The sequence below is a fragment of the Mixophyes fleayi genome, chromosome 1, assembly GCF_038048845.1.
Source record: "Mixophyes fleayi isolate aMixFle1 chromosome 1, aMixFle1.hap1, whole genome shotgun sequence".
NCBI classification, from domain to species: Eukaryota; Metazoa; Chordata; class Amphibia; order Anura; family Limnodynastidae; genus Mixophyes; species Mixophyes fleayi.
The window spans coordinates 306232596-306255986 of record NC_134402.1 but is presented as its reverse complement, the minus strand read 5'-3'; the positions used below and the strand labels follow the sequence as shown (position 1 = coordinate 306255986).

Sequence of the window (23391 nt, the reverse complement as noted above, 5' to 3'; positions counted from 1 at the left end):
AGAGACGTGGGAAGGCCAACTTAAAATGTACAATTTTTTAAGTACGAGCTTTTCTATTCGAGAAATGGAATGTTAGCAACTAGTGCCCATATTTTCAGAAATAGTGGTAAGCTATGACACTACTACTTGGATATCATTTCAGTTTTCATTATGTGCCTTCCAGCAAAGTCATGCTGTTTAGCATTCAAATTTCATTCATATTTTCTATTTCATGTAATTCTATATCAGCTAGTTATATGCGAAAAAGAGGATTTATATACCTACGTTAAATCCGTTTCTCTGATTCCGTCTGGGGGACACTGCTTACCATGGGTTGTGGAGGGGAGCACGGGAGTTGGCACCTAGCTAGTTAATCTTTAGCACTGCTGACAGACCCCTTCCCTTTACAATTTCCCCGCCTCTTCCTCCTCAGTTAATTCAAAAAGCCCCAAGGAGAAAGGTCAATCAACCAAGAGCATACAGAGGAAAGGAAGAAGGGAGGGATCGCAGTGTCCCCCAGACGGAATCAGAGAAACGGATTTAAAGTATATAAATCCTCTTTTCTCTTTCATCCAGTCTGGGGGACACTGCTTACCATGGGGACGTTCTAAAGCAGCCCCCTAAGGGTGGGACCGCTCTGAAAGCCCCGCTCTACGGATGCGAATACATTAAATTGATAGAATTTGGTAAATGGTAAATGGTAAATGTGTGGACAGAAGACCAAGTGGCTGCCCTGCAAAGCTGGTCAGCAGAAGCCCCATTTCTTGCTGCCCATGACGCCCCTACCGATCTGGTGGAATGGGCCATAAGTCTCTCTGGCACAGGAAGGTTAGCTCTTATGTAAGCCTGTTTAATAGTTGCCATAATCCATCTTGCAATGGACTGATTAGAGGCTGGCCAGCCTCTTTTGTTAGAATCATAGAGAACAAACAGGGAATCTGTTTGTCTAATTTGAGATGTTCTTTTGACATAAATATGGAGAGCCCTAACCACATCTAACTTTTCCATAGACTGCAGATCAGACTAAGAAGTAGATGAAAAAACCGGAACTACAATTTCCTGGTTCAAATGGAAGGAGGACGCCACTTTTGGAACAAAAGAGGGAAGTGTTCTCAAAACCACTCTGTCCTCGTGAAACACCAGATATGGTTACCGGCAAGACAGAGCTCCCAATTCCGACACCCTCCGTGCCGATGCAATTGCCAAAAGAAAAACAACCTTCCAGGTCAAACACCTAAAATCTAGAGACCGGCCCTTGAGACTAGCAGAGCATATATTAACCAGTACTGAAGGTAATCAAGTTATGAGGGTAGCTCTGGATTCTTATTTGGAGACCAACAAATCTGAGGACACCTCAGTATATGTCCATTGGTGTGCCCTTAAGGCAGTAATGAGAGGGGCGGCAATTCAAGCAGCAGCAACAATTAGAAAAACACAGTCCGAAGCGCTCTCCTCGTATGAGTCACAGCTGGCATCGTTAGAGACTCTTCATAAACGTACCCCTCAGAATACTAAAGTTAAAGCTGACCTAGTAACTCTCCGTAGGAAAATTAACGAAATCTCTATGTTACAAATTAACAACGCAATAGCTAAGCTCAACCAGAAATTTTACCCTTTAGGTAACAGAGCTAGTAAGCTGCTTGCTCGTAAACTACGTGGGAAGAATGCTATTAACAGAATTAAATCTATATGCAGTGCACAGGGTACCCATATATCTAATCCTCTTTCTATAGCAAACAGATTCGCTTCTTATTATGAAAGTTTATACAATCTAAAGTCAGACACAACTTTGACCCAACCCTCCCCAGAGGCTATTAATGATTTTCTTGCCTCTATTTCGCCTCCCGAAGATGCCGAGGCTTTATGTTCGGAATGGACAGAGGACGAAGTTCACGCCACTATAAAATCCATGAAGTGTGGGAAGGCCCCAGGCCCTGATGGGTTCACGCAAGACTTCTATTCCTCTTTCCGGTCTGAACTGTCCCCGATGCTCACTAATCTATTTAATTTGGCTACTAAAGACACGTTCTTACCGGCGGAAATGTTAGAGGCACAGATAATCACTATTCCAAAACCAGGGAAAGACCCCACACAAATTGGTTTATCTCAAACGAAACTTTGGTTCCTGGGCAACCAAGGGGTGTATCCCCAGATACGAGGTGACGGAAAAACGTGCTTGCGTCATATGCACTCTTCGGATCACAGATCCAGCTTGGGCAAACTCTGTCTCGCTCCATTTATGGAAATCATCCAGGAGGGAACGGTATATTGTACTTGAATTTCGGTTATACTCTAAGTTACGGATCAAGCCGGGTAAGCCCTATTATTTTATATTTTCCGGAGTGCATAAGTCACTACAAGACAGCCACACGTGGTTATGTTTTACTGCTATACACATGGACTCCAAGTTCAACAAGCGGATACATGATACAAAGGAGTTATAGATGACAGCAGTTACCTATGCATAGGTGGAACTATACTCTACATATATGTGTTTGGATGTATCGTTAACCATACGGTGGACAACAATACCAGCAAGTTTTTCTATGCACTTTTTCCATTCTATTTGTTCAGGTGTATTACCATTATCCAATATCTATTTTTAATCCCTCCCTTTCCCTTAATTTTTGAATCATGCATGTATTCGGTTTCTGGATATTGGAAATGTATACTTTTTAATTTTTAATTATTATTTGGGTATCTGTATCATATTGGATCCATATGCAATAATATCTTCATCTATATAAAGATTGGCTTCACCTGTTATGAATATATAGAAGGTGTAGGTAATCGTTCCTCTCTGCAACGATCTCATGAGATAAGGAATATATTCTGTTTCATATATTGAGTGGAACTTACCAACTAATGTGATGCTTTGTATTCCAAATTGAGGATGTTTCAGATTTTTCATATATTTGTTATATTAGATGGTGTATGAATAAAATTTCAAATTTAATATTTTAATTTGGCTTCATCGAAAATTGTATCCTATGATAGGAATAGAGCAATATCTGTATTGTGGGTGCCCCAGCGCTTGACTTACAATGTGCATTCTACAGATAATCACTATTCCAAAACCAGGGAAAGACCCCACACAATGTCCTAATTACCGGCCCATAGCGCTCCTTAACTTAGATCTAAAAAATTTTGCCAAGCTGATTGCTAACCGCTTAAACCCTATTCTCCCACAATTAATCCATATTTTATAAGCATGGGAATCAGAGGAAACAGGTATCCCAACCTGAATTTTCATGACAACGTCATTACGTCCACTGCCACCGCTAAGGGGTCTCTTGCCCTTGCGTAAAACCTGTGGACTTTTTTGTTGTGTCTGGACGCCATGAGATCTATATCCGGAAGACCCCACCTCTGAACTAGAGACCGAAATACTTCCGGATGGAGTGACCACTCCCCCGGCATCATTTGATTTCGACTTAGGTAGTCGGCCTCCCAATTCTTTATTCCCGGAATAAATACTGCCGAGATTGCTGGAACATACTGTTCTGCCCAAGCAGAAATCTGAGCTGCAATTTTCATTGCGGCTGCACTTCTGGTTCCTCCCTGCCTGTTGACATATGCCACAGCCGTGGCATTTGTCAGACTGAACTCTGACAGGATGGCCCCGAAGGAGGGTCTGTTCCCCCCCGAAGGGCTAAAAGAATTGCCTTCAACTCCAATACGTTTATTGATATTGCTGATTCCTGAACAGACCAAAGTCCCTGGAGCCGGAGGTGCAGGATTACCGCCCCCCAACCTCTCAGGCTGGCGTCTGTCGTGGCTATGATCCACGACCATGGAGCAAACGACCTGCCCACCGACATGTGATCCTGATTCAGCCACCACTGGAGCGATTCTCTCGTCCCCGGAGACAGCGAGATCCTCTGGAGATCCAAGCGCAGGTGGGATCCTGACCATTTCTGTAACAGATCCCACTGGAAGCATCGAGAATGAGCCCGACCGAAGGGGATCGTTTTGAAGGAGGCCACCATCTTCCCATGCAGCCGCATGCACAAATGAAGTGAGGGATTGGGAGAGGACAAGACCTGAGTTGTTATAGCCTGGATTGAACTGATCTTCTCCGTAGGCAGGAACACCTTCTGCCGACTGGTAACCATGATAAGCCCCAGGAAGACCATGCGTTGACACAGAACCATCTGGGATTTCTTTAAGTTTATCAGCCACCCATGGCTCTCGAGGACTGCCAAGGTGAGGGATAAGTGCTGACGTAAGCAAATCTCTGAGGAGGATTTGATGAGCAGATCGTCCAAATAAGGCACGACCTAAACTCCCTTTAAGTGAAGACACGCTGCCATCACCGACATGATCTTCGTGAAGACCCTCGGAGCTGTGGAGAGGCCGAAGGGAAGGGCCCGAAACCGATAGTGGGAGGACCCCACTGTGAATCTTAGGAGAGACTGATGGTCGCTCCAAATGGGAACGTGGAGGTATGCGTCCTTTATGTCTATGGAAGCCAAAAACTGATCCTTCTCTAAGCCGTTTATTACCGACCTCAGGGATTCCATCCGAAATCTGTCCACCCGTAAGTGCACATTGAGGTTCTTTAGGTTTAAAATGGGTCGAAAGGACCCGTCGGGCTTCTTGACCAGAAACAGATTTGAATAAAACCCCTGTCCCTTCTGGTTGTCTGGGACCCTGCAGATGACTCTTTGCGAAAGAAGAGGCGACACAGGCCTGTATTGCCTGTCTTCTTGTTGGATCTCGGGGTAGCGGGGTTACAAACAATGTGGTACCGGATCCAGCAGGTCTATCATGTATCTCCTTGATATAATGCCCCGAATTCAAGGGTCTTTGGATGACGCTGCTCATTGTTCCTGAAACAAAGACAGACGTCCCCCCACTGGCACCACCTTCGGCAGAGTAGAGTGATCGTCAGGACGCAGGCTTCTCCTGTGTCTTGGAGGCCTGGCGCCTAGCTGCAAATGAGGATCTACCCCTGACAGAGGAGCCTCGCGCATTTGGTTGTCTACCCCTAAATGACCGTCCTCTAGGCAAGGAGATCCCCCTAAAGGGCTGACGAAAAGAGCTGACCCGAGGGGTCCGGCTCCTACTTGAGAATACCGGCAAAGAAGTGCTTTTGCACCCTGTTGCCTGGGAAATCATAGTATCCAATTTCGGGCCGAACAAACCTGCTGCTGAAAAAGGAATGGTTTCAACTGACTTTTTTGATTCCGAATCTCCTTCCCAGGATTTCAGCCATAACTTTCTTGCTGAAATAGATGCAGCCTGAATAGAGGAGGACACAGACGCTGTGTTCTGGGCCGCCTCATAAAGGTACCCCGATGCCTCTTTCAAATGTAAAGCCAGGGGAAGTAAATCAGAGTCTTGTAAGGCCTCTGCCAGTTGGTCTGCCCATGCTTCCATGGCTCTAGCAACCCAAGCTGAAGCAAATGTGGGTCTAGAGGAAGAACCTGCTGCCACAAATATAGATTTCAGCTGGGATTCCACTCTGCGATCATTGGCATCCTGCAGAGTTGCTGAACCTTGCACTGGTAGTAAAGTGTGTCTGGCCAAACGGGCTACTGAAATATCCACCTTAGGAATACTTTCCCAGCGAGCCACGTCTTCCTCCTGCAATGGATACAGGGAAGAGAACCTTCTGGGAACAGAGAACCTTCTATCAGGCTGTTTCCAGGCTCCCTCTGCAATATCTCTGAGTTCTACAGAAGGGGGAAAACGGATAGCCTTCCTTTTGGCCTTCTTAAAGAGACTTCTGTCTCTAGGAGTAGGATCCTCCGGTTCTGGGAGGTGCAACGCTTGTCTCACCGCTAAACCCAAATCATCAATAAATTGGCTTTTAGTGTTCTCTTCTTGTTTCAAAGGTTGAACCCTGGTCAGGGTCAGAATTTATTTCCCCCTCCTCCTCTGAAAACCCTCAGAGTCTGAAAGGACCATAAGGGGATTAGCGGATCTAGGCCGCTTCCTTTTAGCAGGCGGGATGTTTGGGGATTCAAGTAACTGGTTTAGTTTGTACAAACCCTTTATAAATGCTGCGGACCATGCCGGTTCTGTGGGAACAGGGGCCTGGTCCGTAAGCAATGAGGAAGGTCCTGGTATAGACGTTCCAATAGAACCTGTGGTAGCAGGGAGGCCCAAAGGTGTACTAGCATTATTAGCCACCGAGGCTGCCACACTAGATAGCAACTGAGTGGATTGTGAAATCATCTGTGCTAAAGAGGAAACAGACTGTGTCAGGGAGGCCACCCAGGCCGGTTCCTCCGTCAGTGGGGCTGGAATATGCTGGGTTTGCGCAGAGGGGACCCCTGCTTCGCAGACAGAGCAGAGTGCCAACGGGTCTTTCTGCCCACATGGTATTTTTACATTACATCTTGAACATGTAAAATACTTTGCCATAGGGCCCTTTCCTTTATCTGTCATTTTTACAAAGGAAGGCACACCAAACACACAGCCTTAAATTGTTAGATTTTTAGCTGAGAGAGACAGAGAGAGAACAGTGTGAAAAAAACAAGTAATCAACTAATCTGACATAAAAGTTGTACTTGTATTTTGTTAAACAACAATATAATATCTTGGCAAGTAGGAGAACTACAATATAACCCCTACCAGCCCACTTTGCAGTCAGCAAATACAGTAATATGTGTTTAAATAAGTCAGATACTTAGCCCATAGGCCAAACAGGGGAGAAGTCCAACAGCAGTGTCCTGGTGGTTGCTCCCTCTGATCTGTGTCCTTTTCCCGGGCTTCTCCTTGGCGCCAGAAGACCGGGCTAGTCCACTTCTCTCTGGAGGGCAGGGGAGCTCTATGTCTTAGCCCCCCCCCCCTCTGATAATGCTGTCTCTCTGTAGATCTTTAGAGGCCACCATTATAAAAATAAAAAGGCGGTTTATGGCAGAGTAGTGGAGACCTCAAATTGAGGTCTCCGCTGCGGTTTTGCACCCCGATGCCCCCTCCTATGTATGAGGGGGGGATCTTGGTATAGCCCCCTTCAGCTCCTCTCTCCTCCACGGATTTCAAGATGGCCGCCGGCATTTTGTTCACTCCGATAACCGGCACTCCATGCCCGCAGTGGCAGCGCCGGTTATCGGGGAGGCCCCAAGAGTGACAGCGGTCCGGAGAGACCGCTTGTCACTCTGTATTCAGGCACCCTATTTACCCTTCTCTATATAGAACACACTCCCAGGTCTGCCACCAAAAGAAAAAATTCCTTTAAAAAAAAAAAATGATAAGTTAAATAATAAAATTAAATGAAAAAAAACTTAGCAGAAACTAAAACACTGCCCAACTCCATGGGCCCCCAAAAAAAAACTGAGGCGGAGGGATTGTAGAGGGGAGGGGTCTGTCAGCAGTGCTAAAGATTAACTAGCTAGGTGCCAACTCCCGTGCTCCCATCCACAACCCATGGTAAGCAGTGTCCCCCAGACTGGATGAAAGAGAAAAAGGTATTATCTAATACATTAAAGTAATTCAATACAACACAAATATGTTCAAACATGCATCTCCGTATAATATAATGGTTAAAATAACCAAGTCCACACCAAACAAAATATGTACACAGCAACAATTAAAAACATGCCAAAAAGCTTTTTTGGCAATTAATATATCCAGTCTTATGTATTGCTCCAATATATAATTTTCCTAAAAATGTGAAATAAGAAGTCTAATTAAGACATGGATTGTGGGAGTGCAAGCTATTAAACAGATGTTGGAACCACTTATTCTCACTACTTTACTGTATTTTTTTTGAAGAGGTGATACCAATGTCACCTGGTTATGCACTTGCTGAAAATACCCATCTAATAGTAAACCCAATAAGTAGAAAGGATTCCCACGGTAATTTACCTTTTATTTAATAGAGCAAGATATCCTAACTGATAGGGTTTACCAAAATCCTGAACAAGGAATTGTGAAGAACACCATTGTCACAAATAGCATTAGTTTCGATTCATAGTGTGAAGTCCCAAGCAAGCAACTCCAACTATGTGTAACAGTTTCTACACTTTAAAAAATGTTGTTGTTTTTTTTTTTTAAGCTGTGTATGTGATAGATATTTAATAATTTACTTTTAAAATCTGAACTTTCACAAATAAATGTTATAACGGCCAAACACACCCCCTACTGTATTTTGACTTACGCGCAGCTTCTCATGTTTGGGTCATCAATTCTGTCACATAAGTTGAGTCCTAAGAGACAGCAGTCTTCGGCTAAAGCAAGGAAAGTTTCTTTACCTAGCGCATAGACCAGAACACCAAGGGTTTCTGGGAAAAGAGGTGAACAGACACAATGCTAAAATAAATTACAACGTAAAAGATTGAAAAGCTTCCTATTCCAGTTTAATAGATCAAAACTTGATAATACATCCTATTTTCTACAATTTCTAATATTTTCAAATCAGACACAAAAGTTCATTTTCAGTTCCGTAAATACAAAAGTAAACGGAAAAAAACCCACTACAAGCATGAACCTCGTCTTTTTGACTATGTCTCCCCTTTCTGCTTACCCAAACATTGGATCTGTACAGGTCTTCCCTCTTCACCTGTCTGCACCAGGTGAACTTTCAATACTTCCATTATAGATGGGAAGTATGGTCGGAGCAATTCTTCTGCACCATTGGCTGGGGAAGAGAAAAGCAAAGGAGTGAAGTATAGGAAAGACGGGCGACATATGATTTATAAATAGAGACAGAAAAGAATGTGGTCACAACTTGCAGGATAGGAAGCATAACAGGCACCACAGTTGATGGACAGAATACATAAGAAGGGAAATAGAGTAAATGGGTCAGTCTGAAAAGAATGGGATCATAAGACAATAAAAGAGAAAGGTGATACAGAAGACAAATCACATATTCCCTCACCAATGGCACCTAGAGCACTCACTGACAGCTCCTTAAGTCTGGTATTATCTGAGCTACTCAGAGACATCAATATCCGCTCTATCAAGGTGGGCAGGTATGGTTCAATCTTACTGCCTGCAGGAAAGCAAAACGTATCTCCATATTACTAAAGCTTGTAACATTGTCTCGTCATAATATCAACTAGCAACACTAATCCCACTCATGCACTCACAAACAAAGATTATAGTTGCCCATAAAAGGTTTGCCTCATAAAACACACCAATGAAAAATATCTAAAATCTACCTTCAGCAAAGAAGAAACACAAAAACTGTAGCAAAAAACTGTAATTAAATTACTATATAAACATGTTAACTCATTTTACTGATCATGCAAATACTTATTTTGTACCACCGCACTGGTTTCCTTATCAACTCTCACCAAGATTCTCCACAAAGTTCTCAAGAGCATAATAAGCCTTAGTGAGATGCGCAGTATGAGAAGGATCCACAGCAGACAAGTAATTCAGGAGCAGCGGAAGTACAGCATCTGCATAGCCACTGATATCCGGCTAGGAGAGAGAGAGGCAAGAGACTGTAATACAAAGCAGTTAGAAGAGCTAGAAGAATGTTTATAGGATAGAGGGAAGAACACAAGTGACACAAAAGATAAATTAGTTGGAATAACCTGGAAATGACATTAACAATGTCACTAAACCTAAAACAGAAGTTGATCATATGAGAAGCCATCCTCCAAATCTTGTATACAAGTACAAGTTCCGCTATCTTAATGAAATAATGCATGACATATGTATACTACAGTATTGGCATTTGCTATGAATCCATGTGCAAGCCATCATTCAATGTTGTTAGCCACGTCACACTAAATGTGGCCTTAAATGTTAAGATTCAGACATTTGACCAAATCAACATATAAAATAGCAAAACTGTATACATTTTGCAGTCAGGTAAAACAGCTGCAACCCATAACCCAATTAGTACAGATGGCTATTGACCATAGACCCAACGACAGCTGTTCCCTGTTGATGGCATTTTCAGCCACAATTTATTAAAATTAAGATTCAATTGTTTTCAGACATTAGCAGAGCCACATATAAGCAGTTAGTTTGGATCGATCATATGTGTGGAGAGCTGTATATAGGCTTATTACAATGGTTTAAAACAGTGTATGATTTCATTAAGTCCAATGATGTATATTTTCAATGGAACACTATTTGATGTAGGCTAATGTCTCCAACTGTAAAGCGTAACCTTATTTTCCCATCAGAAGCCAACAGAAAACTAAAAAAAGAGAATATGTATTTTTATTTAAAAAAAAAATAAAAAAAAATTGTGGACTGAAAGTCAAGAAAAAAAATGAATGATAAACTTACTGGGAAAAAAAAATAGTTTGATAAACTTATTGATTGGAAGTCTAATGTGCACAGGGCAAAAATCTCCCAATCGTGATAAGCTTCTATCTCACTTGTTATGTTCTGATAAGCCCCAGAAATGCATACATTTATATTTGCAAATCTTAAAATTAGTTATTTTATATTAGACAATCTCATACTTTAAGTTTAGTTGCACTGTAGTGACAGATATAGTGGGGAATATGAGATTTCACAGATAAATGGACAAATATGTATATAAAGCTAGAAGACTGGTAAAGACATCATACAAAGGAAAAAGTGTAACACAAGTGGATGAAAAAAACAATGTTAAAAGCAGAACATAAACCTGCACTACTACCTAGTGGTGGAATACTTTAGTTTCTCCCTTTAAAATGGCTGTTGAGGTGGGATGTGAGCAGGAGCACCAATCAGAAGCCACAATCATAGAGAAAGGTCCTCTCTCTCATAACCCCATCCCCAGAATCACACAGAAATTATACTAGGCACAGGAAACAAATCTGCATGGTGCGGCACTCACGGCTCCAAGGAGAGTAGGGAAGAAGTTAGTAATGAAGCTTTAAAAATATTAGCAGGAGCGTGGACTGGTTCCCATCCGTGACGGACGCATGCAGACTTGGCTCCCGCGTTTTGACTAGAGATGAGCGGGCTCGGATTATCGCAATCCGAGCCCACCCGAACAGTGCGGATCCGAGGGCGATCCGAGCACTGTTCGGGTATTTCCGGCGGGGAGACACAGTCAAAGCAAGGCTCAGACTCCAAATCCCGCCGTTGGATCTCGCGAGACTCGGATAGTATAAATTCCCCGCTTGCCGCCGCCATCTTCAGTCGGGCTAAGAACAGGGAAGTTGGATTTTTTAGTGGTGCTGTGTCCTGTCACTCTTTCCTGCTGAATCCAGTGGTCACTTTGTCCTGTGCTCTGTCCTGCTGATCAGTCCAGTGGTGCTTTGTCCTTTGCCCTGTCCTGCTGAGTCCAGTGGTGCTGTGTCCTGTCCTGCTGAGTCCAGTGGTGCTCTGTCCTGCTGAGTCCAGTGGTGCTGTGTCCTGTGCTCTGTCCTGCTGAGTCCAGTGGTGCTGTGTCCTGTGCTCTGTCCTGCTAAGTCCATTGTTATTAAAAACTTATTAAAAAATTATAAAAAAATGATAAAAAAAAAGTTGAAAAAAATTTCTACTGCAATATATAAATACGTCCACTGTTCCTGCAGTCCAGAAATATATTACTGCAATATTTAACTACGTTCACTGTTCCTGCAGTCCAGAAATATTAGTACAGCAATATATAAATACGTTCACTGTTCCTGCAGTCCAGAAATATTAGTACTGCAATATTAAACTACGTTCACTGTTCCTGCAGTCCAGAAATATTAGTACTGCAATATATAAATACGTTCACTGTTCCTGCAGTCCAGAAATATTAGTACTGCAATATATAAATACGTTCACTGTTCCTGCAGTCCAGAAATATATTACTGCAATATTTAACTACGTTCACTGTTCCTGCAGTCCAGAAATATTAGTACAGCAATATATAAATACGTTCACTGTTCCTGCAGTCCAGAAATATTAGTACTGCAATATTAAACTACGTTCACTGTTCCTGCAGTCCAGAAATATTAGTACTGCAATATATAAATACGTTCACTGTTCCTGCAGTCCAGAAATATTAGTACTGCAATATATAAATACGTTCACTGTTCCTGCAGTCCAGAAATATATTACTGCAATATTTAACTACGTTCACTGTTCCTGCAGTCCAGAAATATTAGTACTGCAATATATAAATACGTTCACTGTTCCTGCAGTCCAGAAATATTAGTACAGCAATATATAAATACGTTCACTGTTCCTGCAGTCCAGAAATATTAGTACTGCAATATTAAACTACGTTCACTGTTCCTGCAGTCCAGAAATATTAGTACTGCAATATATAAATACGTTCACTGTTCCTGCAGTCCAGAAATATTAGTACTGCAATATATAAATACGTTCACTGTTCCTGCAGTCCAGAAATATTAGTACCAGAGATTAAATTACGTTCACTGTTCCTGCAGTCCAGAAATATTAGTACCAGAGATTAAACTACGTTCACTGTTCCTGCAGTCCAGAAATATTAGTACCAGAGATTAAACTACGTTCACTGTTCCTGCAGTCCAGAAATATTGGTACCAGAGATTAAACTACGTTCACTGTTCCTGCAGTCCAGAAATATTAGTACCAGAGATTAAACTATAATGGAGTACAAAAATTTGGAGGATAAAGTAGGGAAAGATCAAGACCCACTTCCTCCTAATGCTGAAGCTGCTGCCACTAGTCATGACATAGACGATGAAATGCCATCAACGTCGTCTGCCAAGGCCGATGCCCAATCTCCTAGTAGAGGGCATGTCAAATCCAAAAAGCCAAAGTTCACTAAAATTAGCAAAAAATTAGAATTAAAATCATCTGAGGAGAAACGTAAACTTGCCAATATGCCATTTACGACACAGAGTGGCAAGGAACGGCTTAGGCCCTAGCCCGTGTTCATGACTAGTGGTTCAGCTTCACCCAAGGATCTAAGCCCTCCTCCTCCCCCCCCCCCCCCCTAAAAAAATTGAGAGAGTTAAGCTGTCATCAACAACACAGCAAACAACTCTGCCTTCTAAAGAGATGGCATCACAAACCCCCAAGGCGAGTCCAAGGGTGTTGGTGGTTGCGAAGCCTGACCTTCCCATCACTGTACGGGAAGAGGTGGCTCCTTCCACCATTTGCAGCACGCCCTCTGCATATGCTGGAAGGATCACCCACAGTCCAGTTACAGATTTGGCTAATGAAAGTGTCAATGTTGTACACCAGGAGCAGGATATTGATGTAGCTGGCGCTGAGGAGGAACTTGACAAGGAGGATGCTGATGTGGTTATCTTAAATGAGGCACCAGGGGGGGAAACAGTTGTTGTCCATGGGATGAAAAAGCACATCGTCATGCCTGGCCAGAAGACCAAGTAATCCACCTCTTCGGTCTGGAATTATTTCTATCCCAATCCGGACAACAAATGCATGGCCATATGTACCTTATGTAAAGCTCAAATAAGCAGGGGTAAGGATCTTGGCCACCTAGGGACATCCTCCCTTATACGTCACCTGTAGAACCTTCATAATTCAGTGTTTAGTTCAGGACCTGTGGCTAGGACCGTCAGCAGTCCAGGGACACCTAAATCCCTTGGTCCTGTTGTATCCACACCAGCAACACCCTCCTCGTCAATTTCCTCCACGATCTCGATCAGAGATCGTCCTGCAGGCCATGTCACCGGCATGACTGAGTCCTCTTCAAACTGGGATTCTTCCGGAGGATCCTGCAGCGGTACGCCTACTACTGCCGCTGCTGCTAGTCGGTCATCTTCCCAGAGGGGAAGTCGTAAGAACGCTACGTCTTTCACCAAACAGTTGACCGTACAACAGTCATTTGCCATGAGCACGAAGTACGACAGTAGTCATCCTATGGCAAAGCGGATAACTGCGGCCGTAACAGCTATGTTGGTGTTAGACGTGCGTCCGGTGTCCGCCATCAGTGGAGTGGGATTTAGACGGTTGATGGAGGTATTGTGTCCCCGGTACCAAATCCCGCCGAGATTCCACTTCACTAGGCGATACCCGGAATGTACAGAGAAGTACGAAAAAGTGTCCTCAGTGCTCTGAAAAATGCGGTTGTACCCACTGTCCACTTAACCACGGACATGTGGACAAGTGGTTCAGGGCAAAGGACTATATGACTGACAGCCCACTGGGTAGATGCATCGCCTTCCGCAGCAACAGCAGCAGCAGCATCAGTAGCATCATCTCCAAAACGCCTGCTCGTTCCAAGGCAGGCAACGTTGTGTATCACCGGTTTTAGTAAGAGGCACAACGCTGCCAACCTCTTAGAGAAACTGAGGGAAATAATCTTGCAGTGGCTTAGCCTACTTACACTCTCCTGGGGATTTGTGGTGTCAGACAACGCCAGTAACATTGTGCAGGCATTACATATGGGCAATTTCCAGCACGTCCCATGTTTTGCCCACACAATAAATTTGGTGGTGCAGCATTACCTGAAGAGGGACAGGGGTGTATATATGCTTGCGGTGGCCCGCAAAATTGCTGGACACTTTCGGCATTCTGCCACTGCCTATTGCAGACTCGAGCAACATCATAAAAGCCTCAACCTGCCCTGCCATCACCTCAAACAAGAGGTTGCGACGCGCTGGAACTCCACCCTCTTTATGCTGCAGAGGATGGAGGAGCAGAAAAAGGCCATTCAGGCCTACACAGCCACCTACGACATAGGCAAAGGAGTGGGGATACGCCTGAGTCAAGCGCAGTGGAGACTGATTTCCGTGTTGTGCAAGGTTCTACAGCCGTTTGAACTTGCCACACGAGAAGTCAGTTCCGACACTGCCAGCTTGAGTCAGGCGATTCCCCTGATCAGGCTGTTGCAGAAGCAGCTAGAGAAAGTGAGGGAGGAGCTGTTAAAGCATTGCGATTCCACAAAGCATGTAGCTCTTGTGGATGAAGCCCTTCGTACGCTTTGCCAGGATCCGAGGGTGGTCACTCTTTTAAAGTCAGAGGAATGCATTCTGGCCACCGTGCTCGATCCTCGGTTTAAAGCGTATATTGTGTGTCTCTGTTTCCGGCGGACACAAGTCTACAGCGGTGCAAAGACCTGCTGGTCAGGAGATTGTCCTCTGAAGATGACCGTGACATGCCAACAGCTCCTCCTTCATTTTCTTCCACACCTGTGGCTGCGAGGAAACAGCTGAGATTTCCTAAACGACCCGCTGGCGGGGATGCTGAGAACATCTGGTCCGGACTGAAGGACCTGCCAACCATTGCAGACATGTCTACTGTCGCTGCATTGGATGCTGTCACCATTGAAAAAATGGTGGAGGATTACTTTGCTGACACCATCCAAGTAGACATGTCAGACAGTCCTTATTTTTACTGGCAGGAAAAAAAGGCAGTTTGGAAGCCCCTGTACAAACTGGCTCTATTTTACCTGAGTTGTCCCCCCTCCAGTGTGCACTCCGAAAGAGTTTTTAGTGCAGTGGGGAACCTGGTCAGTGAGCGGCGAAGGAGGTTGCTTCTGCAAAACGTTGAGAAGATGATGATTGAAGAATTGATAATTCATTTTTATGAACAAGACCAGCACTGGCCTCCAGAGACTACAGAGGGACCTGTGATTGTGGAGTCCAGCGGGGACGAATTGATAATGTGTGAGGATGAGGAAGTACACACTGAAGGGGGCGAGGAATCAGAGGATGAGGATGAGGACGACATCTTACCTCAGTAGAGCCAGTTTAGTTGTACAGGGAGAGATGAATTGCTTTTTTTGTGTGGGGGCCCAAACAAACCAATCATTTCAGCCACAGTTTTGTAGGCCCTGTCGCTGAAATGATTGGTTTGTTAAAGTGAGCATGTCCTATTTCAACATCATCAGGGTGGGCGGGAGGGCCCAAGGACAATTCCATCTTGCACCTCTTTTTTTGGCATTATGTGCTCTTTGGGGCCTAGTTTTTCAAACTGCCATCCTGTCTGCCACTGCAGTGCCACTCCTAGATGGGCCACGTGTTTGTGCCGCCCACTTGTGTCGCTTAGCTTAGACATCCAGCTACCTCGGTGCAACCTTTTGGACTAAAAACAATATTTTGAGGTGTGAGGTGTTCAGAATAGACTGGAAATGAGTGGAAATGAATGTTATTGAGGTTAATAATAGTGTTCGAGTGGAAAAAAAAACAAAATAATGGATTTTAGCACTTTTTATGCTTTTTTCAAAAAAAAATCAGAACCCAAAACCCAAAATCAGAACCAAAACCTTTAGTGGGGTGTTTTGGCAAAACCAATCAGAACCCAAAACCTCAAGCTAATCAGAACCCAAAACACCAAAAGTGGCCGGTGCACACCCCTAGTTTTGACCAGCATTACCCTCCTGAGAGCCCCATCAAAAGATTTTTGTGGCCGGCAGATACCCCACCTGTGGCTCCGTTGTCTACCCAGGCTCCGGGATTGCGGCCTAGCGTCCTGATCATTTCATTATAGAAGTACCACGGGACCGACGGCTGGACTATTCCCCGCTGGATAGGGGTTCTTTGTCCCCCGAAACTCACCTTGCTTGTTGAGACCCGGGGCTCCGACCTCCTCTGCCCAGCTGAGGCTCAATATCTGAGGGATTCTCCCCGCCGCCCGGACCAGAGGTTGCGGCTCTCCGTACTGCCGGTGTTCAACGAATACACCTTAAGCACTGTTATCTGGCCTTCAGCATGGAGACTACATGGCCACGAAAACTCCCCATTATAGAAGAGCCTTTATGTGGAAGCAGCTGGTGGGGAGCTCCACGGCTGACATCCGATAAGACACCCACATCTGTCTGGCTGCTCGGTGACAGGTGTGGTCTTTGTTTTGGTGGACCGGCAAGTAGTAGGAGTCCGGCTGAGGCATTCTGCCCTGTGGTCAAATTAGTGCCTGTTTATATCGCCCTATATTGGATCCTCTCTGGCCCAGCTAACTATCACTACATCTGCTTTTGGTGACATGCTGCCACCAGGTGGCGAACGAGGAACAGTGCAGACATCACTCTTGTTCATTTCATAAATATGGCCAGTTCGTGTCCCACTATATGGTTCCTGCTATAATTCATTACAAGTGAACGGATCTGGAAGGGTGACGAGATCTGCATAATATAACACGCTGACCCCACTGATTCTCCACTTACTACTCCGAACCATGTAACTGTAGACCCGGTCTGTGCTCTGGCCGCATGGCGCTCTAGGTCACTGCAGGGGGAGCGTGACCAAAGGTAACTGCATTTTTCACTTCATGCATGTAACTTAAGGCTGATCACTTCAATCTACATACGGTACTCCTCATGAGCAAAGACAGGAAAAGTATTGCCAAGCGGGGTTCCAAGAAATTGTTCGATGCACACCATGTTCGGATCTCAGACAGTTTCTCAGGTGTCCCTCACCTTCCGCTGCCTCCACTAACTCACCTGCGGCCTTGTCTCCTCACTCTATAGCTTCCGATATCTCCTCACCGGCTGAAATGGCGACCTCTGACTCAACCTCTCAATCTGGCCAAGTACCATTTTGCAACTTAAGTCGCTTCCCACAAAGGATGAACTCCCGACGAAAAAAAGATTTCAAATCCCTGGAGACCAGACTTCATGAACTTATTCGTAAGAAAGTTGCTAATCTCCAAGCAGACTTTTCACAACACGCTTCGCGGTTAGCCATTGTGGAGGCACACAGGGAGGAATCAAAAGATCGCCAGGATAGATTTCAGGAGGCACTGGAGACACAAGCTCAGGAGCTCCATCTACTCCAGACTAGAGTGGACGATCTTGACAACAAGGGTCGCAGAAATAATATCACGGATCTGGGGTATCCCGAAAGACATCACACTACCGGAACAGGTCCCATTCCAGACCAAAAACTTCAACGAAATTCTAGTTCAAGACCAATCCACGCCCATCCCTTTTGACAGAGCATACATGGCCCTGAAACCACGTGGAGCTCAATCAGATCGACCAAGAGATGTTATCTGTCGCCTCCAACATTACACCCAAAAAGAGGCAATTATTCAAAAGGTGAGGATTCTCGATGGAATGGACAGAAAATTCAAGTTTTCCTGGACCTCTCTTGGCATACTCTTCAACTCAGACGTATGATGATGCCCTCCGGAATAAGAGCATCAAATTTAGATGCATCTTTCTCTTTGGCCTTCAGGCCACTTTGAGTGGCCGAACCGAATCTGTAAGAGTTCCCTCAGATCTTGCCCCCTTTCTGTTCAGCTCTGGACATCCAAACCATCCAGCTTCCGGAATGGTAGGACTATTTTGCTAGGCTTCACCCCCCATCATCGGAAAGGTGGCAGAGGGCCAGCAACCCGAGATCTGCGTCCAAGCGTAGACAGACTCCTCATAGAGATAGAGATACCTTAATAAAGCGTTTAGCTCTTCTTCAACCAGGGTCATCTAGTTGTCCAGATCGTCGCCTGGATCGGGCTTTCAAGGCTCTCTCATTGATACGGTCATTCTATGATGCTGTTTTGGTTTTTTGCCGTTTGCTCTTTTCTCTACAGGCTCTCTGTATCGTCCATAAGATCTTCTCTATTTGATTTACAGCTGTTAAACTTTGTTGTATTGATTGTCTTTGATGTTCCCTAATGTCTTTTTCTCCAACCAAGGTCTTCCAACGGTTACTCATACTAGACGTAGTCCTTGCCCTCTCTTCCTCCCTCTTACTGATGGATTACAACACCCTACGGTGAGGGACTGACTACACATTCTTCTCCTATCCACACGGAGTCTACTCCCACATCGATTATTTTTTTTATTTTTTTTCACACAGGCACCTTCATTTAGCTCACTCCACATCCATAGGCCAAGCGACCTGGTCCGATCATGCTACTATATCCCTTACCCTGCACCTGGCCCATTCTAGTGTTAAAAGCTGCTCATGGAAACTTAAACTCCTTCTACAAGATACATATTGTAGAACCCAAATTGAACAGGCTCACTTCAGAGGTTTCAGCGGTAACACTCTGGGAAGCTCATAAATGTGTTCTTCGTGGGAAAATAATTAAATTGGGCTCCTATATGAAAAAAGAAAGAGAACCTCTTAAAACTCAGCTTCTCCAAAAAATTACAAAGCTGGATTCCAGACACAAAGCTGCTTTGGCGCCTGAGGTACTAATGGAATTGACTGAAGCTAAGTCGACGCTAAACAAACTCATGTATGAAAGAATAAAATTAGATTATCCCAAAGGCCACAACCTTAGATCACAAAGACTCAAATCCTTCATTGCAGTGATTAAAAATGATAAAGGTTCGGATTGCCAGTTTACGTCAGACATATTGTCCTCATTCCACTCCTACTACTCACGCCTCTAACATTTCAGAGAAAGCCCCTTGGTCTGACTTTTCAGACAAGTCCCCTCAGATATCGGCATAGCTTCGGGAGGTCGGGTTCTCCACTCTCTCCGATTCAGATATCTCTTTACTGGAAGAACACATGGCAAATTAGAGGAATTAAATACACCCCTTTGGGTAAAAGACCAGGCCCGGATGGATTTTTAAATCTCCTATTATAAAACCTTTAAACAGAAATTTTTTCCCCTGTTGATGTCAGCCTTCAATGTAGTTTCGGAAGATGTCCCGTTTTCCTCACAATCTTTAGAGGCTCATATCACTGTGGTTCCCAAAGAGGGCAAAGACCCATCCCAGTGCTCAAGCTACCGCCCGATTTCCTTACTTAATGTCGATATTAAGCTTTATGCAAAACTTATTGCCAATCGACTGAAGATTCTTCTTCCGGATCCGATACATACTGACCAGGTTGGATTTGTTCCCGGTCGTGAGGCCAGGGACAATATGATTAGGGTCATCGACTTGATTTACGTGGCTCTGTCCTCTACCACTCCAGCCTTGCTTTTATCCACGGATGCGGAGAAAGCATTTGACCGTACTGATTGGTCATTTCTACGGTGTATGCTTGCTCCCTTGGGTCTGGGCCCTCTGGCGCTTCACAGATATTTGGCTCTCTACTGCTCGCCTTCAGCTCGTATTAAAATTAACGGGACACTTTCGGATCCAGTATTGATTAGCAATAGCACCAGACAGGGCTGTCTGCTCTCACCCCTTATTTTCGTGCTTTGTACGGAAGTTCTGGCTAGGTCCATTTGAGCAAACCCTGACATCTCGGGATTACAGGTTGGGGGAGTAGAATACAAATTAGCTCTTTTTGCTGATGACCTAGCTATGGTTACGAATCCGATTATTTAAATTCCAAATTTTGCCAGGGAATTCCAGCATTTTGGTTCTCTATCAAATTTTAAGATTAATTAATCAAAATCAGTGACCCATTTCGGTGCCTTCTCCTGTGGCTGAGGGTATCCAAAAAGCGTTCCCATTCCAATGGCACCCCCATCATATTAAGTATTTAGGTGTGCTGATTTCCAGTAACCTGTCACGTCTCTTTGACCTTAATTTTGGCTCCCTATTATCACGGCTCCGATCAGACCTGAGAGAGTGGCATGGCAAGACCTTTTCATGGTAAGGTCGGGTCAACATAATAAAGATAAATGTCCTTCCGCGTGTTTTCTATCTCTTACAGATACTCCCAATACATATACCTGACAAATGGTTCTCTGACCTTCAGTGAGTGGTAAGGGATTTTGTGTGGGTCGAGAAAAGACCTCGTTTTAAACATGAAGTCTTGTATTGGCGTAGACATCTGGGGGGCTTACAATTCCCACACTTTCCTTCTTACCACAATGCAGCTCTGTTGGGGAGGATCGTAGAATGGACGACCTCTAGTGGTGAGAAACAGTGGATTAGTATAAAAGGTGCGAGCTCGCCCTCTTCACCCCGGTTCACCCTGTGGTTGAGTAAATTACCCACTATTAAACTTCCTGCTATAGGTCCTACAATTTCAAGGTGGTCAAAACTCAGATAATTTACTCATATATCCTCACCCATATCTCCTCTGTCTCCCATCTTTGACAATCCGCTGTTTCCGCCAGGGGAAGTTGGCTAAAATGTTCCCAGGGGTATTGTATGTTTGTTGGAGATGTCAGAAGGCCCCTGGCACTACCCTTCATATCTTATGGGACTGTTCTGTGCTTAGACCCTTTTGGAATCAGGTCAGAGCGGTTTCTTCAGATATACTGGGAGACGAAGTCCACAATAACCCTGCCTTCTGGTCATTAGATTAAACCAACTCACCAATCTCTAGCCTCAAAAAATCATGTGTGAATTATCTCATTTCAGCTGCCAAAGCGGTAATTCCGATCCACTGGATGTCTTCTACACCACCATCTACAGGAGAGTGGCTCTTGAAATTAGATTTCTTTAGGAGAATGGATGATCTGACATTCTCTGCAACTGATAAGTTTGCAGAATACTATATGTTGTAGGTGGTTTGAATTCACAGAGTCCGGGAAACTATTATTGTTGACGAGTCCAATCTCTAACTCTTTAGCTGACAGCGCTCAACCCTGACTACATTCTTCATTGAGTGGCTCCCTCCCCCCCCCTCCCCTCCTTTTATCCATCTTCTTTTTCTTCTTTATTGGCGTAGCCCAGGTGGACTCGCCAGGTTCCCTCTCCCTCTTCTTCTTTTCGGGGCTAACCCCCTCTTGTTATTTATGGTTTTTTTTGTATAGTTTTTTATTGTCCTCTAAGGTAAAAATGTATCTCTGATATCTTTTGAAGAAATATATTTACATTCAGGTGATATGCTATGAAAATGTGCTTAACTGTTTACCAAAACATAAACTGAATAAAGAAATATTACACTAAAATATTAGCAGTGGGAAAAAGAAAAAAAAAAAAAAAAAAAAGACAAACATATAGAGAAGAAATAATTTGTCAACTTGATCAGTGGTACATAAATAGAAAATCATGTGGCAAACCAATCAACAGAGAAAAAAACATTACTAAGAAACATATACTGATAAAGATGATCACTAAGGGAAACACAAACAATGAAGGGTAATACAACAGACCTAGAGGGCAATTGTTCCAGAAATAGATATTACTTTACCTGCAAATGTTCAGAAAACTGCCCCAAAGCATAGAGTGCTGCATTCCTGACTACATGACTGTCATCTGTGATAGCCTGACATACCAACTGTAGCATAGATTGGAGATGCCTGCCAAACGATAGACATATATGTTGAAAACCAATAATGAATCTTTAAAATAAAAGCTAAATTAAAGAGCAAGCGCCCTGCATTAAATACCATATGTACACCAATAGCTGTGCTGGTGGTGACATGGGGAAGCGGAAATAATTTAACTTTATGTTGGAAAAAATAACAAGGTAAGCAAGAAAAGCATGGTAAGACTTAACAATATGGTTTACCTATATGTTCCATATATGAGAACATGGTTTAGTTTTCAAGTAGATAGCTAGCTATCTGTAAGAGTACTAGTTAACCTCTTTGCTTTGTGTATGGATAAACAAAACAGTCAACCACATTAACACCTATGTAATGGTTTAAGAGAGTTTCAAGGTGAATTATATACATATTATCTTCACGCAATTAAGGAACCCCTATATAACCACCCTAAAATGCTATAATCAATTTGTATTGCTCTACTACAGTTTAGGGAAAGGTGTAGAGTCTAGAATAATGTGTCTATTTCCTGCTTTCTTTATTTAGAGTACCCACAAATAGCTCAGACTAGACAATTACATTTTTTCCTTCAATAATCTGAGGGAGACAACTGAGGCCCTGTGCCATGCCTCCCAAGAGGAACTCAACGACCTAGAAGATTGTGCCGTTACCTGTTCAAGAACAGACTGTCCTGCTCAAATGTAAACCTGGCTAAATTACCAAAGTAATCCAACTAACAACGATCTGCAAGAACACAGGGCCAACCTCTTCTCTGGCCATCATATAGGACCAAAAGGTTATCAGTCCTGCGCATTTCCGGCATCCTCATAACATTTTTCCTCTAAGCCCTGACAACATCTATTGAGTAAAAGAGAGATTTCTTCTTCCAAGTAACTGAACATGGTCTAAGGCTGCTTTAGGTGGAACTTGGAGGCTACTTTGGGCTGAAAGGAAGGTTTAGTCCAAAGAACCCAGTTTTCATATGAGATTAAATACAATAATATTAGATAGATACAAAACAGTGCCTCCTGCTCCAAAGTCTTCCAACTGTGTTTGCTAAATGAAAAGTTGGATAGGGAAAGCACCTCCAGGGCCAACTACCAAAGGGATGGCTGCCATCCTGAAGGACAACCAGCTCAGCCTCCCTGTGACTAGTGCGGGAATACAATGAAAGCCAGCCTCCACCTCACACATTCCCCATGACACCAGGGACCCTGCACCACATTCAGGTGCAGGCCCCAGCAACAGACCATGGCTAACCTTAAAGCTTCACTACCAGTGCTCGCTCAGGTGAAGGTCTATGATGGCAATGGAGACACAGGGATTCTGGTCACTACCTGCGGAGTAAGTGAATGGGTTTCTGAGAGATACAGCCCCTCAGTGGAAGCAAGTGGGTGAGTGAAGGAGGCGATACTGGCATTGGCATCTCCTTAGTACTCTTCAGGAATCTTGTAACCATTGCCGCTGTAGTGATGCCAGTAGAAGAGTAGTAAAATAAAAAGAAGAACATAATGATTTAAAATTTCAGTCAGCCAATGGCAGCCATCCAAAACAGCGCCAAACTTCGGT

The 23391-nt window shown here is 44.0% G+C and overlaps 1 protein-coding gene across 1 annotated transcript in view; it reads right to left on the bottom strand.

The window, feature by feature from the left end:
- The window catches only part of IPO4 (importin 4), a 109015-nt gene that overhangs the window by 33668 nt on the left and 51956 nt on the right, over positions 1-23391 (bottom strand). The window contains exons 13-17 of the mRNA XM_075211157.1: positions 21747-21855; positions 9228-9357; positions 8810-8923; positions 8456-8569; positions 8090-8213 (exon numbers count right to left, since the gene is read on the bottom strand). Coding sequence (XP_075067258.1) covers positions 8090-8213; positions 8456-8569; positions 8810-8923; positions 9228-9357; positions 21747-21855 — 591 coding nt within the window. The remainder of the gene's footprint in view (positions 1-8089; positions 8214-8455; positions 8570-8809; positions 8924-9227; positions 9358-21746; positions 21856-23391) is intronic.